At 39.3% G+C, this 19,758-nt stretch overlaps 2 protein-coding genes across 2 annotated transcripts in view; both read left to right on the top strand.

Moving 5' to 3' along the window:
• LOC109032724 (cathepsin B-like cysteine proteinase 6) overlaps positions 1-19,758 on the top strand; it is a 361,957-nt gene that overhangs the window by 123,392 nt on the left and 218,807 nt on the right. The gene's annotated exons all lie outside the window — the stretch shown is intronic.
• The window catches only part of LOC109032665 (uncharacterized), a 60,207-nt gene continuing 40,478 nt past the window's right edge, over positions 30-19,758 (top strand). Inside the window, exon 1 of the mRNA XM_072302630.1 lies at positions 30-352. Within this exon, the coding sequence (XP_072158731.1) occupies positions 326-352 (27 nt within the window). The 5' untranslated portion in view covers positions 30-325. The remainder of the gene's footprint in view (positions 353-19,758) is intronic.

The following is a 19,758-nucleotide window of genomic DNA, read 5'->3' as shown; positions in this document are numbered from 1 at the left end:
ATGAAAACCCGAAAACGTAGTAACAAAAGGACATTGATAAAACAGGGGGGAAAGCGCGAAAGAGACTGTTTCCCGAGCAACTCGACTGTTTACGAAAGGGATAGTGCGGGCGTGAAGGAGCTTTGTAACATGCTCAGCTGACAGTTACTGTGCGCCCTGTTGTAAATTATCAGACATCTTCTTTCTGCATTTTTATCCATAATCCTCCTCTTTTTCTACGCAAAGCCAGGCTCGTAAAGTACCCGGCTGTATTCATTTGTCAATAGTTTTGTTTTGCTCAAACTAGCATGTGTTCTTGTGCGAGGGGTTTCTGATCAAAATCACCATGTCTAGGATTTATTCGGCTAATCAAGTAAGTCTCACAATGAATATTTTTTTGCTAACAGATTTAAAATTGACAGGTTTCCAAAACACGTGTTTATTTTGACATGGATCATTTTATCTTAAATTGCAACTCTATTAATTGCAGTGAAAATAGGAGCATGTGTATCGTACTCCAAGGTCAATAAGCCGGCTTCCTCGTTGACTGAATTCACTTATCAATAGTTTTGTTTTCATCAAACTAGCATTGTGTTCGGATGTGAAGAGTTTTTGATCAAATTTACCATGATTAGGATGGATAAGTACGTACGGCAGATCAAGAAAATGCCACTTTAATTTATTATTTTTCCCCGGACGACTATTCAAATATTTCATCTGAAATTGGTGCGTTTTTATCAGTCTACATATGTCTACATTCAACCAACCACACCATGGGTTGTGTGTATCAATCATAACCTTTTCATGAGCTGTTCTCAGCTAGATCGAGACATTTAAATTATTTTGCAAGGTGATAGGGTCCTCCATGGACTATGTATGCTGTTGTGTTGAATAAGTCTGACGGGCTCAGGTAAAGAAATATTTCTTATGCATTCACACAGCCAACATTGTGATGATTTAAATTTTTTGAAAAATAAAAAAAAACAATTTGCAAACGGGATTTATAATTTTGATAGAGCGATCCTTCGCAGATATCCACCTAGATGTTTTAATGATGAAGAATTTACAGAGAAACATAAACTAAACAAGATGTTCACATTGAAAGCTCAGACACATGAAGTGTAGCTTCTAGTATTCCGATTTGAGCTTAATCTATTTTTACTTTTTAGAGGTATGAAATTTTTGATGATCCTCCAATGCTTAAGATATTATCGACAGTCAAAATATATCCCCTCCTTTCTAATTTCGGTTTTCTTCTCGTGTTTCATTACGTACAAAAGGAAAATGGCTACTTTGGTTTATCCTTAATAATAAAAAATATCAATGACCTTTACAGGAGGTTTTGCTCATGAATCATTGAAGTACAATGAAAACAAACATTTCTAAAAAACATAAGGGGGAGTTGAAATTTATAATGAGGTGACAGGGCCTTAAATATAGGTGAAGTTTAGTAGTGGAAACCAAATCATAGAGGTGAGAAGTATTTAGCGTGAAGGACATAAGAATCCTGGAAATCGAGGTGCCGCGCGATGCTGATAAGCAAAACTGAATGCGTATAAAACGTTAAGTCGAAAGGTTCCGTGAACAAGGTTACGTCAAGGAAATGCAGCGGTGCAGCGAAACGTCGATAAAAGTGAAAGTGCACTCACCGGGGAATAAGGTTCGGACTCGCAGACTCGCAGCAGTCGCAGCACGCTGCGCATGAGGCGGTGCGTTGCGGCGCACTAACATTTCGCCTTCAATTAAGAAGATATACTTCCATGACCGCACAGGAGCTGGTATAGTTGCTTGAGGAAAAATGGCATAAATAAAATGAGCCAGTAACTAGCATGCCTTAGAATCATCAGACACTCTTACAATTGGACGTACTTCTATGAAACGGAAGTATGTGCATTATGACGTGAGCCCTGTTATGCGTGTATTCTCATAGGTCTCAGGGCTCTTGTCTTGATGCACATAGTTCCGTTTGATAGAAGTACGTCCAATTGGATCGCATTTATAGCAAAATGGAACCAGCGTGATTACAGTGTTTTCAAAATCGTGCAACTTCGTTTTTTCTCCTAAAAAATACAAAATATATGTTCAGTATTAACATTCACACAATTATTTCATATTAAAATTAAAATTTTTTGGTGAGGTTCAAAACCTATTTGCTATTTTGGGAGATTTTTTTAGATAATATGATGAAGCAACATTTTAACAGCACTGTAATTGCGCTGGTTCCTTTTTGCTAAATGCGATCCAGTTGAGCCTCAAGAAAGTTTTGCCCTCTATTAAGAGGATATACTTCAATGACCACATAAGGACCAGAATAACTGCTTGAAAAGAAATGACATGAACAAAATAGACCAGCACCAAACGTCGCTAGAGCCTGACTTTGGATCATTGGTGATTCACGCGAGTTGTTTCCGTCCAGGGCAGGATTAAGGGGCCGCATGGCCACATGGGCCGCGGCCCTTGGCGGCAAAGAGGGTTATTCATATAGGCGAAAAATGTACCCAGCCCGGAATGTACGAAACTTTGTGAGCTGATAGTACTAGTTGAGAGAGGCTTATCCCTGGCTCCGTTTTTGCAGGAACCCCAGGGAAACAGCGTTGCCATTTTTTAAAGTCGTAACCTCCAGCCTAATTTCCGTCGGAATTCGCGTAGAGGCGGGGTTGCCAGTTTTCATGGAAACCGCCACCGCAATCACAAAAAAAAATCTATTACTTATTTAATCACGTTCAGCCTTATTCTGTAGTTGGAATTGTTTATTTATCAGATCGATGGTTTCTTCTATCCCTCTGCAACGGCAGTGGTGACCGACAGTAACGAGATATCGAAATTTAAAGCTACCGAATCACTCAAGCGGTCCGATGAGTAGTTTTGGCGAGGGGCCTAGATCCATTGCTCTTGATCTCTATACAATATCGATATCTCGGTACTGTCAGGCACCACTGCCGTTGCAGAGGGATAGAAGAAACCATCGATCTGATAAATAAACAATTCCAACTACAGAATAAGGCTGAACGTGATTAAATAAGTAATAGATTTTTTTTTGTGATTGCGGTGGCGGTTTCCATGAAAACTGGCAACCCCGCCTCTACGCGAATTCCGACGGAAATTAGGCAATGTTGTCAACACCATGTCGCAAATGGTCAGTTTAGGTTAGCAAAGGTACACTGAAAAAAATGATATAACGCGCTATACGAAACTGGTGTGGTAGGTACCCGTTTGAGGTGCTGTACGGAGCTGCCTAGTGGCGGCCACCAATTCGAATGGCGCGCGCCACGAAACTCGTTTGGTACAGCGCTGCGCGGTGCTGCGCCTCGCGGAATGTTTATGAATCTCAATCAGCCAGGCGGAACAAATACTAACATTCTCGGATCTCATTTCATAATGGAGATACGTGATTTTACACTTTGGCTAATAGAATATATGTCACATTTTTGAAGAAAAGATACAGTTTAAGATGCTTAATAGCAGATACTCACCTTCAGGCTTCACAATTTGAAAAATCCAGTAGTAAGATCTGACAGCAGTTGGGTACAAAGAATTTCAATGTAGGTAGATCCATAACGATGATAATTTCTGTGAACTGATTTTTTAGTAAAATGTCCAGTAGACTGACACATTTACTTTAAGAATCAGATTTCAAGAAAGGTAATGGTTTAAAAAAACCTATGTTCATGAGCACGGTGGATATGAAGGATGAATAAGGAAAACATAAGAAACACTGATTTTGAGTAATGCTAACTCTAACTCACAAGAGAAAAGCTGTCAACCTGATGTTTTACACTAGCCATTTAGCAATCATTGATCAAGAACTTTCGAGTAATAGGAAATCACAAAAATCACAGGGTACAGAATAGAAGCTGGTTGTAAGCGATTACTTGGAGCGTTAAAGTAGGTAATGAATATTGATAAGGTAACCATGTAAAATGTTACTCAGGGGCACAAGATGGTGAGTAAGGGTGGTATTTTTCATCATTCAATCTAAAGCCAAGACCGACAGTTTCTATTTACAAATTAACGATTAATAGAGAGAGGAATAAGTATCCTTATTAGCCTTGAAACTGTTTAGCGCAGTCGCTCAGGAAATCCCAAATCATAGAAGAAAAGCGTTTAAAGAATTTCTCCGGTTGAGCACATATTTTGGTGCATTGATGTATCTCTCTGTAGTTCTAAGCACAAAACATTGAATTTTCATGGGTATAAGAGAGTTTTAGATGAAATAGGAAAATTATCAAGTAAATCATGGTACCCAGGCAATCTAGCGTATCATGCATCCATCAACATCTTGCCCTGGTATTTAACATTCTCAGAGGTGGACAAGGGAAAAGCGAAGTAAAATTTCGTTTGAAAAGATTATAAAATGAAAACTTCTAGACAACTAGGAAATGGAAAAAGCACAAAGTAATCTTACTTTGAAAACAAACAATCAAAGAGATTAAGGTCTCGGTCGACATTGTGGGCAAGTGCACTTAGGAGCTAGAGTAGCTTCAAAACTTCACGGCATCACAAAACCAATTAGGTTCGAACATGTTCAAGATAAATATATCCTTGATTGTAATTATATTTAACGAATAAACATGCTAAAAACTACCGATATTATGTATTGTGAGGGATCTGAGTGATATGAACTTGGTAATGGCCGGAACTTCGGTTTGGTACGATCGCGGTTTTCCACACATAAGACACGATGTTAGGAAAAGTAATGTAACAAACTGTTGAATACTAGAGTAAACATGAGATAGGGTGAAATTAGAATTAAATGTTTAAAGTCAAAGAGATACAAGAAAGAATATTGGCATGTTTTGATGACGAAGACACTGATAACAATCCAGACCAACAACAACCTGCCTTACTTACTGTTCATAGCAAAAACATCAATTATTAAAGATAGCAGCACTATCAACCCAAGAAGCGGGAAAATAGAATAATCATTTAAATTAAAGCGGGGACTTTTAAATTGACGCACCCGAAAAAGGGTCCGAAACCTTTGTAGTTGATACCTCAACGCAACGGCCATTTTTGTAACAGCTCGGAATGATTTGCCGTGGATGATGGTGTAAACGAGATGAATCGTGCCGCTTACCAAACTTGTTTGGTGCGCGGCATAAACCAGTACGTGACGTCAGTTTATAACTAAAAAATTCTGGTACGCCGCACTAGATTCTCGTTCTGCGCATCAAACTCTTTTTTCAGTGAGCTGGATAAGATTAAATGAGTACTACTTTAAATTGTGATGGCAGCGGTGGTTTTCATTGAAAACCGGCAACACCGCCGCTACTTGAATTCCTAAAAATCATGTGAAAGTTTCAAAAAAGCGCAAAACATGAACTGACTTTTCGAATTTTGTTTGTTCTAGGCGTTTTGCTTTAACACGGAGTTGCGAAACGTACCTAAACAAGCGTCAATATCGGGGTATAGGGCGTGTTGCCGAATTTTCAAATCGCTATAACTCGTGTTCCCTAAGTCTCTCAGAAAAGTATAATATATCGATGGATGCGGAATCGAACGAACAATAATTCCGACAGGTTTTTATTCAATCCCCACCAACCGCAAACACTTTTTTAGGCGGTAACGTGATTTTAAATAATTACGAAAATTAAAAAAATGGCCAAAACGTGGCAACAATGGAGTCAAATTAAAATTTCTTTGGCATTGGTCGATAGAACGTAATTTTTTGCATCTTTTGGTATAAATACGAGCTCTGTAACTGCATTTCTGCGAAAGTTATGGGTGTTTGAAGGTTACGACTTTAAAAAATGGCAACGCTGTTTCCCTGGGGTTCCTGCAAAAACGGAGCCAGGGATAAGCCTCTCTCAACTAGTACTATCAGCTCACAAAGTTTCGTACATTCCGGGCTGGGTACATTTTTCGCCTATATGAATAACCCTCTTTTGAAATTTGTCTAAATGTACGTATAGAAAATTCGAATTTAGAAAAAAAAATTACAAACGAGAAAAGGCGACAAAATCTCTAATTTTCTGAGAGTAAAGTAATTTCTACTTTTGTCGTCTTTCAGTGATACAAGAGACAGCACCTTTAATTAGTTGAGTTAAGAGAGAAACCAAACACGCAATTTGACCTGGACTTAGAGTGAAACGATGACGAGGGCTTGAGATGAAAAGGAGAGGCCCTCGGCGCGGCGATCGGCATGCAACACATATTAGCTCCTACATGACTGGCCAAATACTTTACGCATTGCGGCAAACACAGTGCGATTAGCGTGAAACGCATAGCGCCTACAAGACTGCGTGAATACTTCACGCATTGCGTCAAACACAGTGCGTTCAGCAGCGGTCGGCGTGAAACTCATAGCGCCTACAAGACTGTTGGAATACTTCACGCATTGCGCCAAACACGGTGCGGTCTGCGCGGCGCGGCGGCGGAAGTTAAAATCATTAATCCACATTATTTATGTTTGTTCTTTCATAATTTTTTCGGTCATTTCTTATGAATGGAAGGCCTTGTCCACACAGAGATAGGTTTACGAGACTTAACTTTCGCGCAAAGTTCCGTGAATTTTTGCTAGTAGTGTTGACAGGGCTTTCCCAAAAAATGTGTTTAACACAAGTAAACGCGTCTTATGCACCCCTCCCTCGCTGGCACGTTCATTTGCTGGTTTTTATCGATGTTTCAAAACGAATGAGAAGGGGACGGCAAAATACAGGCGGCCCACGGGCGGCAAGTAGGTAAATCCGGCCCTGGTTCCGTCGTGTATCCTCCGATTAAAAATGAGTCCATGGTGAGAGTGAGCAAATATCGAAATATTAAGCAAATTCGGCCCAAAAATTAAATAAGGCCAACAATTCAGAAAACTTTTTTTTGATACCTCGATTCGTGTTTACTGTAGGTGAAGGGTCGCCCTAAATTTGATCGTCCGTGGAAAAGGGACGATTGTACATGGAGACAACATTTTCAAAGTTGCTATTTGTGCCAAGCAAGGTAAAAAAATCGGATTTTGATCTATAGATTGAGCGTTCTCTTCGGTATCCTGAAGAATATGTCAAGAGCAGAGTATTTAATTTCTGTGCCAAAAGTTGGCAAAGAGCAACAGTAAGGTAACAGCAGTATATAAGCAGACAATTTCATATTTGAAGCAGAATTAGCGACCGATTTTATTTTAATTACATAAGAAGGGTATTTTTCATTTTCATGCTAGGCTAGTGATAGGCAAGACAGCGATAAGTGAAATCCTCTGCATGCTGTGGTTGCGTTTCGGACACACATCAAACAAATTTTCAGGTTATAAATTGGCAGAAGAGGGCGGCACTGTACTTGAAAGCACTGTTTTCATTGGCTACCAGGAGGAATAATGTCACTTACTGATGTTTTGCCCGAAACTACATAATTTTTTGCGCACCTACGGCTTCCTCATATGTCCGTTTTTATGAGAATAAAATGAGTTTTGCTGTTTTAGGTGTTTCAGTTTCATCCAAAAAGAGATTAGACGAATTTTGAAGGAAACTCGATTCCGAAAATTTGACATTAACCGCTCTCCTCGCTATCACGGCAGTATTTTTATCGTCGAGCAATTCGGAGGATCGCATACCAGCCAGTAGACCAATCGGTATTGAGTCCTGCAGATTGAGAGGGAAAATTGGTGGGAGATAAAGAAACGAAAAGTTTAAATGGAAAATCGGAGAATAATCGTTCGGATGTTTCGATCTCAGAGAAAAGTTCACTCGATGATGATAGGAGCCCTCGTCTTCGGAGATTGCCACGTCTCATACCTCACCCCATACAGAAAGTGAATTGGAATATCCATTCGGGACAAAGTTTCACGATCGGAATTTTTAAAAGAAGATGTTTCTGGAATTGCACAGCTGGACTGCTCATACATGTATCTGTGGTTAGAGTCCCGGAAGGTGCATCTTAATTTCCAGCGTTGCAGATTTCTCGCCTATGTTAATTTTTCATAAAATACCATAAAAACGATAAGTATATGGATTGTAAAAGTGCAAAACCACATATCCTCTGTGCGGTGTTTCAACATTTCGACTCCTATTTCATTTTTACGAAGAAACACAAGCAAACTTGTTATAGCTTGAAATTAATGCAGAATATTATCCGAACAGAGAAGAAAAATTATCGCGATTTTCAAGAAGTTATACATTGACCGGTTTTCCAGAGAAAAAATGAAAAGAAGAGGAAGTCTGCAACGTCGCACATGGAGATACATGATTCCACACTTTGATCATCCATATACTGTTATGCTGCGGTAGAGCGTCGAATGAGTACCTATGAAAAGTGCAAAATTTGCTCCGATAAAGAATGTATTTTTTCCAAGCAGGGACACTACATTGAAGTGCAAACGAACTGCGTTAAATAGAAAGATACCAAGCCATATCAGCTATTGCCAAATTTCATAGGGCAATTTAATTTTTTACCTAAAAGGGTTATGTGGGGTTTGTGCGAATTTCAGTGCATTTTCTGCATAGTGCGAAGTTAATTCCTTAATTAAAGAAATCCACACAAGCATTTTCTCGCAAAAAACTTAAATTGCCCAGTTTTTGGCAATGGCTGATGTGGCCATAAGTTCCTTTTTCTACTAAACACTGTCCACATAACATTCTCTGAAACATTCAAATCCGAGTTTACTGGATTTTTTGTTTGATGGCAAGCACCGAAAAAAAAGGCTGCCGATTTATTAACATTCCGGATGAAAAAAAGTGTGCGACTACTCACAAAATGCTGAATTAACCTCAACAACAGTTACTTTCGCAATGTCAAGAAGTAAAATTAACTTTTGTGGTGGTTAATTCAGCGTTTTGAGAGTTATCGCCCACTTTTTTACATCCCGAATGTCAAATCAGCATCCTTTGTTTGCGGTGAGAAATTTGACAACACTGGAAAAAAACACATTGGATTTAGAGTCCAGACTCTTGAAAACATCGACGAGAAAAAGCACTCTTGATTCAATCAGAATCTAGCTTAAATTAAGAAACAAGCTTCTTAATTTAAGCGGATTTCGTTTTGATTCAAGCAAAAATCCGATTGAATCAAGAGTATTTTTCTTGTCAATATTTTCGAGAGTCTGGTCTCTAGATCCAATGTGTGTTTTTTTCCAGTGAACGTTCAAATGTGCATGAAGCGTCCTCCGCCAGAAATTCGTTTACGACGGAGGAAATTTCCAGTCTGAGCGTGGCAACAAGTCAAAATGCGTCCACGGTAACTCTACGGGCAGGCACGGCGGGGGAGGAGTCCAGGCGGGGGGCGGAAGGGCACGAAAGTCTCGCAAAGGAATATTGATTGGGGACGAAGGACAATCGTAGGGAAACTCATTCAGGAGACAGTCACAAAGTAGACACAAAGCGGAAAACACCCAAATACCGGAAACACGCCGCGGCGCCCGCCAACTGCCGATCGAGTTTGAAATAAAACCGCGAAACGCCGCGCGTTTACGCCGGGAAATCCACGGCTCCGTGGACTTGTTGCTAGTGCCGTGTCGATGACGAAGAAGAGGCGCGAATGATTGGAAGTAATTGAACCGGGCCTTTAATTTTGTAAGTAGTAGATACCTATTGACATGCCCAGATTTGCCTTTTTCCGCCACTCTCAAGTAGCAGTGCATGGAAAAAATTAAATTGCTGATTTAACAATTCAATTGCTAAAAAAAGTGACTGCAATGTTTCAATGTAGATTTTGACAAAAAAATGCTACTTTAACCACCCCCGTTGTTAAATTAGCTCACAATAGTGGTTAATGTAGCATTTTTTGTTGTGAATTCCACGCTGAAATATATTTTTTATTTAAAAATAATTTATTGATCTTTTTGAGTGGAAACAAAAGATTACAAAGTAAACATTTTTACGTCTAATATACATAATTTTCTTGCTCTAAATATTCTTCAATGTTATACTATACATTTCCCTTCCAAAATTTATCAACTCTCCTTTTGAAGATGCTTCTTTCTACAATTTCTTTTATTTTCCTTGGCAGTTTATTGTAGATCTTTGAGCAATTGAATTTGGGTCCTTTGGCATTCATTCATTTGGCCTCATCATTCCTTTCGGTATCTCTGTTATACTTATGTCCATATTGTAGTGACTTTTTTTAGAAGTGAATTGTTAAATCAGCAATTTAATTTTTGTCAGTTTGATCGCGAAAAGTTGCAATTTTATCGGAGCATAATTTGTCGCATTTTTATTGACGTCGATCCGTTGCAATATTATCGGGTTAAAAATTGCGATTTTATCTCAAAAACTGCTGATAAAATCGCAATAATTTGAGATAAAAATTCGATTTTTTCGAGTGCGATTTTACAGAGATAAAATTGCGACAACGTTGAGGATAATCACGCAGATGTTGATGCTCCCAGCGATAAAATCGCCAAAAAAATATTTGAAAAAAGTCGCAGTTGAATTTCAGATTATCGCGATTTTCCCGCAGAAAAACGCTACTTGGGCTATGACGGTTTCAGAGGGAAAAATTGGATCGTACGTAGCAGAAAGGAACCTTGCCACATCAGTTATTGTCAAATTTAACAGGGAAATTTAATTGTTTACGAGAGAATGTTTGAGCGGATTCCTTTGGAAATATTAGGGAATTAAGCTTTACTTCGTACTGATGCAGAAAATTTACGGAATTTTGCACAAAAATTCACCCAATCGTTTTGTATACAAATTTAATTGCCCCGTTAAATTTGACAATAGCTGATGTGGCTTGGTTCCTTCTTGCTTAATGCGGTCCAATTACCCAACCGAAAGGCACTTGGAGGGTCCGCCCAAAAGTTGAGGTTAATATTATAATTTCCTTTTTTTGTTTTTCTCAAGCGTATTTCTTTAACCAAACTACAATTTTTATACAGACTTTACGAGTCTTTTCATATTTTCTTCTAACTTAATTACTACATACAGCAGATTTACACCACACTTATTCAGAAATAGACATGATCTTAATGAATATAAAAGTGAGGAATACGAAAGTATGAGATGAGAAAGAGGTATACACCGAAAAAAATAATATGCTGTTTTAGCACCTAGGATGTTAAAAATGTGTCTGGTGATCCGGAGTTGTTGTCTTTACTGCCCTCGCAGTTAACTTTACATCCTGTGAATGCAACTTTAACTCTGTAGGCGGTTAAGGCAGCATCTTGAGATCACCAGACACATTTTTAACATCCTAGGTGCTGGAGCAGGTTGACCAAAACAGCTAAAATGTCTAACTATATTGACTTGTGATGAGTAGATCTATGTTACCAGCCTAGTATACACTATGTTGTAGCATACTGCACAATTTTTCTAACACTAACTTTATCGGCACTATTAACTCTTTTTTCTATACAAATTAAATTTTTTTCAAAAACCGATTATACTTAGATGACTTACTTTTTTATTATTCTTTACGCAAATGACCATTTCGGGCAGGCCACCGCCGCCCATCTTCAGGTGATCGGTATACTTTTAGATACAACTTAACAGATTATAAAAAGCAAATGTGCACATTAGGATAAGCGAGAAAAAACACCGAAAAAATGGCCCGAAACTGTAAGTGACAAGGTGAAGAAATGGCGCTGGGTTCACACCATTTCGCGGGGAAATCAAAGCCGAGAAATTTCAAAAATTACAATTAGAGTCCATTTTTCCACCTTATTACGTACAGTTTCGGGCTACTTTTTCAGTGTTTTTTCTCGTTCGTACGCACAGTTCGGGGATATGTGTTTTTTCCCGTTCGGGAGCGAGCGGTTGATTCTAGATACCTTCGCATATCCAACCTGCGCGAGAATAATTTTTTCGGGTTTTCCATGGGGGGAAAAACTCTAGGTAATCGTAATTTTTGGAATTTCTCTGCTTTCATTGCCCGAGCGAAATGCATTGGACCCAACACCATTCCTCCACCTTTTTACATTAGGACAAGTTTAGTTTGACCTATTTTTCTTCAAATCTTATCCGTGTTATTGTTACTGAAGAAAAAGTATAAAAGTCTAAAAGCCCTCTTTCTCCCTCTCTATTTTTTCTTCCTTTTTCTTATACTTTCCTCAAAAATTTGCAACCTGTAAAATTTGACAATTGAGACAATTTGGATCTTTCGCAGAGTGAACAAATTGATCGTCCTCTCACTTTGAGCCCCTTGAAATTCCCCTCTGAGGTTACGACACTTTTGAGGCCAAGCTAGGCTGGAAAATTTGCATACATATTTTTCATTGCTTCATCTGAGAATGCTTAAAAAACTAGTTTTACAGTACTTTTTACACATTTTTCTGATATGGGAAATATTTCTAGGACGAAAATAGTTTAAAAATGATAAAATACTTCGCCTATTTGGGTTATCTGGCGCCATCAAGAGATCATTTTGTCATATCTCCTCTAATAGCTGTTTTCTTTATGAGCCAATGGTATCCTCGTGTTCAGTTCACTCGGCAGTTTCCATTTAAACATGAATTTCATCAAATTTCAGACACCAGCTAATTCTTCGTCCAGCGTAGAAAATGATTGTGACGAATGACAATTTTGCGTAAATATTAGCCCATATCTCACTTTCGGAAAGGAGGTGGGCATAATAGACTAACTAATGGGCTCCCATAAGAAACCTTATAGTTCATCACGGGGAAAAAAGTGTCAGGGGTTATCCCCTAAAATGTTGGTGCTGCCCCACTTTGTTGGATGATATGGGCATTTCCAATCAAATCTACCAAGCTAAGGAAAAACGCCGTATGAGCGTTGAGGCGTTGCCAAATTTTTGCTGATAAAATACGAATTTCTTATAAGCTTTATGAATATTTTTCTTATAGTTTTTAGTAGTAAATTTTGTTCGTAATATCACTTAAATTTCCTGAACATTTCAAGGAATAATACAATTATCTTTCCTCAATAATAAACATTTTATCGAGGGAAATTTGGCAACTCTCCAATGTTCATACGGCGTTTTTCCTCACCACGGCAAAATTGTGGTAGTGCTGCAACTCAAGTTGGGGTAGTACCGCATCATTTGGGTTAGTAACCTATAATTCATTGGGGCACTACCACAATATTAATCGGATACCACAATTAATTGGAAATGCCCATACCGTCCAATAAGTCCTACCTCTTTTTTTTCCGTGATCATGTTCCACTTGGTCCATTACAAGAACCAATGTATATATCAACAGTCTTCTTTGAACGTCAATGGGTCGTATTCGCTAGTGATTCGATGTATCGTTTGCTTCAAAACAATAGAACATGACTTCAAACCGAAATTTTAAGATATTGGTCAGAAAAGCTGAAAATAAGAAATTTCGTAGCAATTTCACTCCTCTTGACCAATTAGTACTTATACGAATCAAAAATCTATCACAAAAAACCCGTTCCGTCAGATTACTCAATTGACTTTTATTAGATTACCTATATTGAGAGAGTATAGCCACTGGGTCCCATGGAGAGGCTTAGGACCCAAAAATCGCGGTGCTTTGTTTTGGTTTTTGTGGATGGGAGGGGGGTCATTGCCAACTTTTGACGGTTATCACCAACCGCACTTGCTGCCAACCTTACTACATCTAAGATAATTTTTCTCAAAAATTGCACATGATTAGTCTTAAAAATATGTAAAGAAGTCGCAGTATAGTGCATTTGGGTAAATTTCTCGTTACGATAAGCAAAGAAAACTTCCTTTTGAGTCATTTTGCATTACATTAATTTATGGCGTCCGCCATTTTTGGGTCCTAAGGGCTCCATTCAGCTTAAGATGGCTGAGCCAATCAGAGGTGGTAACACCAGTGGCCATACTCTCTCAATACAGGTACTCTAACTTTTATGTTTATCTTTTGAACCAATCGATATCAGTACAATTTTAATCGTTTTATGTATCGAATATGATCTCTCGCTTTTGTCTATCGATTCCAATAATCAGCTGGCGACGGCCTCCCTTGCGCGGAGACGCCCGGCAACATCAAAAGCCCGCCATTGCGATAAACCGGCCGTAAAAACACGACAGTACGACAGACGAGACGGAATGTCACAGTTACGAGTATTGAGTCCTCATTCGTCGAAATGAGTTCAGCCCGGAAGTCGCAAGTCGGAGCTCTATTTCCGGTTCAAAGCCACCGCTCCCCGAACCGCGCGCGTCCAACCCCGCTGAGGAAAAACCGCGTACGGCTCTGAGAAAAATAGAGCGCGGTTGCGCGGTTTTCGTTTGGTGTATGCGCGTACCTACTTTTCCTGAACCGGCGCACAGTAGTGGAGCGAGTCAGGATAGGAAGTCGGAGAAAATGAGGACATTTTAAAGGCTCTGCGGGCCGATTATTGAAATTTATAGACAAAGTTATAGACAAAGAAGACATAAGGACTGAGGAGCTATCTTATTGGTTGAAGTGGGTGGCTCTTATACACTAAGGGAGAAAAAGATGGACTAACTATCGGGTCTCTCGTGGGGTGCCGTTATTTTGTCTATCACTTACCTTCTTTGTCCATTGCAACCGCCGCGCTTCCACCGATAGGATCCCTCCATATCTCTTTTGTCTTTTTTGTCTATAGCTTTATCAATCAATTTCAATAATTAGTCCGCTGATCATTGTTAATATGAGACTGAGAAATGTAAAAGCGGCTCAATTCATTTTATCGTGGCATTCCTTAGAAAAGAGACTTGTTGAATTTGGTAAAGAGACGAGATAAACATTAAAATTGAATCAGTGAGAACGAAAACACACCAACTCGGAAAAATGAATAGAATCAGAAACCGAACAATAAATGAAGAAATTAGTCTAAGAGATGGAGAGATGCCAGCTTCCGGAGGATCTCTACCATTACAGATTCCTGTGGAGAGTAGGCGTCGCAGAGCACCCTAGCGCGCCGTAAAAGCGGCTTATACATACATACATACACCCATACATACGTTTTTTTTGTGATGTTATTCATGTTTTTTTTCTGTTTTATAAGACCGGATTATAACGCATAGCCGAAGAGCTTGACACATAAAAACCTCTAATGTAAATTTAACTTAATCATCAAGTACTGGCAATCTTTTACCTACCACATGTCTCCTTTCTCTAACGCATAGCCGAGGAGCTTTACAAATAAAAACCTCTGATGTAAATTTGACGTAATCATCAAGGACTGGAAATCTTTACCTACCACACGTCTCCTCTCTCTAACGCTTCGGATTTTAATAATGAGCCTACTGTGCGGCGTGGCGGAGTTAATAAAAATTCGTGAGAAAGCATAAAGCTCGGGAACACGAGAATAACACATATTTCACGGCGGAGATTCTATTAGACAAAGTTCGTTTTATTTTTCTGCCTCGGCCGAGCCCGCGTTTGAGGACTTCGTGACGGAGCCACATTCGTCATTTATTAAACGTTTCAACTTTGAACGTCGGCTCCTGCTTATGGAGTCAATGATTTTTGTCGCTACTACGACGCATCGCCCTTCCCATCGTCATTAGTTGAAATAAGTAGAGTATAGTACGAGAAAAAGCGGCATGGTCAGATCAGTGACGTGGCGTGCTTTGCGATATATCGATTGATATGTCATTAAAACCTCAGGAAAAGGATCGATAAACAGAGTGCTCACTGGAAAAAGAAACTTATTGGATCTACAGTCCAGACTCTTGAAAACATTGACAAGAAAAAGGACTCTTGATTCAAGCAGATTTAAGCTTAAGTCAAAAGGAAATCCGCTCAAATTAAGAGGCTTGGTTCTTGATTTAAGCTTAGATCTGATTGAATCCAGAGTATTTTTTCTTGTCGATGTTTTTAAGAGTCTAGACTCTAGATCCAATGTGTTTTTTTTTCCAGTGCTCGCGACGAACACCTTAAAAATCGATTCTTTACCACAGCTTCAAATGGGGTAATGTCGATAATCGATCACTCACGCCTCGCAGCTGGGTGAGATGTTCCATGATCACTCAAGTGTCTGATGAAGACTGACATGATGTCATAATATACATAGGTATTGATTTATGGATTATGATTTGGAGGATTTATGATATCATACTGGTACATATTGAGTTTATAATGATACTATTATTGAACATATATTGATTGATGATATTTCCATGGTATATAGGGTGTCAAAAGGTTAAACGCGAATATTTTCAGAATCAATTTTTGGTATCAAAATATAGGACCTTTTTGTTTAACAACATTTTTCCCAAAAAAATCTTCACTCCTTCAGAGTTTCAATCCCTGCCTGGATAAAACATTGTTAATTTTAAAGAAAAATAATTATGTAAATTTGATTATTGTACATACAGGGTGTCTCACGAAAAACGAGCCACCTTGAATATCTGCCGAACGCGTCGGAATTTCGACAAACGGTAAAAGACGTGTTCATTTATATCGAGAGGGACACCTTTTGGCGTATTTGATATTTTCCCAATCCGCGGGAGGGGCGTGGGGCGGGGGGTGCCCCACCCGTAAGTCGAACTTTTCAAATGGCACCTCTACTTTTTTATTTCAGAAATCAATTCTACGCAAAAAAACAAGCCACCCTGTCCAAACCGAATGTAATTCGGACAATTTTTCAGTGATTGACAGAGGTTGAAACATTTTTTTCATGCTCTTTTCAAAAATTTCCCACGCCCAATGGAATTGCTGTATCAAACCAAACTCTCCGCCAAAAATATTCTTAAACATTGCACTTTCGATAAAAAATAAAAAAAAATCTGCTGCACTCGAAATCTGGAGCACGCAGAGCCCTTCTTTGTGACTTTAAAATTCGTCCTACCGAACATTTCCGAGGGGCGCTCATCGGGAGGGAGGAGTAAGTCTTAGACAAGAATTATTATTATTTTTTCTGAAGCATAAGAAACCGTGGCCATGAAGAAGCAGTTAAGTTGAAAAACAACGCACCGCGGAAAAATAGCGTCCTCAGAAGTATCAAGGTCCGGCTCAAGTCGTTGACCCCCCCCCCCCCCCCCCCAAAAAAAAAAGCTAATCCATTTGTTTTTCTACTTTACTGCTCCTTCATGGACACGGTTTCTTATGCTTCAGAAAAAATAATAATAATTCTTGTCTAAGACTTACTCCTCCCTCCCGATGAGCGCCTCTCGGAAATGTTCGGTAGAACGAATTTTAAAGTCACAAAGAAGGGCTCTGCGTGCTCCAGATTTCGAGTGCAGCAGATTTTTTTTTATTTTTCATCGAAAGTGCAATGTTTAAGAATATTTTTGGCGGAGAGTTTGGTTTGATACAGCAATTCCATTGGGCGTGGGAAATTTTTGAAAAGAGCATGAAAAAAATGTTTCAACCTCTGTCAATCACTGAAAAATTGTCCGAATTACATTCGGTTTGGACAGGGTGGCTTGTTTTTTTTGCGTAGAATTGATTTCTGAAATAAAAAAGTAGGGGTGCCATTTGAAAAGTTCAACTTACGGGTGGGGCACCCCCCGCCCCGCGCCCCTCCCGCGGTTTGGGAAAATGTCAAATATGCCAAAAGGTGTCCCCCTCGATATAAATGAACACGTCTTTTACCGTTTGTCGAAATTCCGACGCGTTCGGCAGATATTCAAGGTGGCTCGTTTTTCGTGAGACACCCTGTATATTAGGTATTTTTAAAAGAAAAGAAGACGTTGCGCGATTTTGAAGACACAATAATTGCGCTGGTTCTTTTTTGCTGAATGCGATCCAATTATTTTTCACAGTGTTCTCAGAATGCAAGCACCAACAAGATCGGTCACAATTGCTTCCTTGAACATATGCGTGATGTTTAAAAAAAAAAAAGACGCTATAGGCATGAATAAAAGTCAATCTCCACTTAATCGGACGACATTTGGAGATTAATCCTGCAGTCGCTACGCAAAAGAGACACGCATATGCCGGAGTATGCACCTTGCCCGATCTTGGACCGACAAGTCAAAATCCGAATCGAACAAAGAACAACACTGTCGCGTTTAAGCAAAACAACATACAAAAAAATCGGATGTTGCCATATTTCTCCTGATAACACATATATTTTTGCAAACAATTGTGTGTGTTTTTTCTTGAGATTTTCACACACACACACACACACCCTAGATTGAACTGTGAAAAAAAAAATCAGAAAAATTCAACCAAAAAATTGCACAAGTTCTCCAAAAATTCGTGTTTCACCGAGATGAATTTGACAACGTATACATGCACATGAGCTGTTTTTCTTCATAGAAAGCGGATCACCGGGACAAAACAAACTAGGGCAATCCTTCGAGTCGCAATGAAAAGTACAAATGTAAGTCGCGGATTACACCAGCTAATAGGGTCAATTTGCATAGCCCGGTTTATCAATTTAAATAAGTAAACAAACCGCCCCTCCACATCTGTGCGCTATCTCCGGGGCTCGAAGTGTCGCTAAAAAACCAAGTCGGACCGAGCACCGAACAAGTGAAACCATATTTCATGCGGTATTATGAAGTCGGAACGTCAAAGAGGGGTGCGCGGACTCTGACCAGGGGTTGCGCTTCGTTTGTCTATCGACCAGGGGTTGCGAGAAGGGACCGACGCACAGTGGAGCGAGCCAACAGGAGAGGTCGGATAAAATTTGGAGACTTTAACAGCTTATAACTCCGTTTATACAAAATTTTGAGGTTCTAATAGTGGCTCCATTGGTTTCCTCGTGAAATTCTCTTCGAAAAGCACCCCTCGAAATTTAAATTGTGACGAAATGAATATCAAAATTTGCAGTTTTCGTCAAAAATTTCATGTTCGACCTCTCTCCTTAACTCGGTCCACCGTGTGACGTCCGGTGGACGGTTGTAGGTGCATCCCCTCGAAAATGGATTTTTTATCACCGGATTAATGATCCGGTAAATTGTCGCTGAGGATCGCCCTTGGATATTGTTCGTTATAGTGTTACTGTAAAAAAAAACAAAAACTGTTGGTAGTTTGTTCTTTTTGTCCTGATCGTTTTCTGAATAGTGCAGAGTAGTGATCATTGTTCGGGGAAAGCTCTTCGAATGCTATTTGGATTACGTTTTGCAATAAGGAACCACTATCCATGGCTCTTTCATAAAAGCACTTTTCTACATAGGGAAACCAATGGCATATACGCTGTTTCTAAAATAAACCAGAAATAGTGGTTACTTATTATAAAATGTGGTCCATATTATTGTCTTGCAATCCTAGACTTACTCTCAGTTAATTTGACTGGTGCTGTAAGGTGATACAAAATGAAATTTCGCATTCCCATAATAGTAGAACTGATTCCAGTAGCTTAAACATATTGAAAATGAACAACAGGCGTAACGACGGTATAAGTCTGCGACCGAGTATCTCGGTTTGCGACGTGGCAGACTTCCTGTCATACTCTATTTTTTAAATGGAAATCTACTCAACGGCATTCCTCAAAACTGCCGTGATTTTACTTCCCTGTGAGAAAAAAATTCTGCAGAAACTTCAATGAATGATGTCGATTTGTTCTCCACTAAAAAAATAAAATATAGGAGCGAAAATTTTCCAACACCGCAAACGAGATAAGTGATTCCGGACTTACACAGTCGATCATGCAAACAAACACAAAAAAAAAAGAATGAGTGCGTATTGCGAAATTTTGCTACAGCAAAATGAAGTGTTGTAAGGAAAGCCGCTTAAAATGGACGATTAATCTATCGGGAAAGTCTAAAATTTACTCCGTCTCCGCTGCTCCGTTTACTTCAAAAAGTATAATACGGCATGGAGATATGATTTACTACATTCCTTGTAGCCCTTGAAGCACCACTTCAAATAATACAAATGAGGAAAAAACGCAATAACGAAAAACAGTGAGAAAAGATGACTCGAGTTGATACGGCGCAGAGATACAACTATACATACTTAATGGATGTCCGTGTTGCGTACGGAAAATTGAAGGCGCGATGGCGTCAGGAGTGATTTCGCGATTTTCCGCTGGCTGGGCAACCGTGCAG

This window comes from Bemisia tabaci, chromosome 7 (genome assembly GCF_918797505.1).
Source record: "Bemisia tabaci chromosome 7, PGI_BMITA_v3".
NCBI lineage: Eukaryota > Metazoa > Arthropoda > Insecta > Hemiptera > Aleyrodidae > Bemisia > Bemisia tabaci.
Note: the sequence above shows the minus strand (reverse complement) of the source record. Positions and strands in the feature narration are given on the sequence as shown.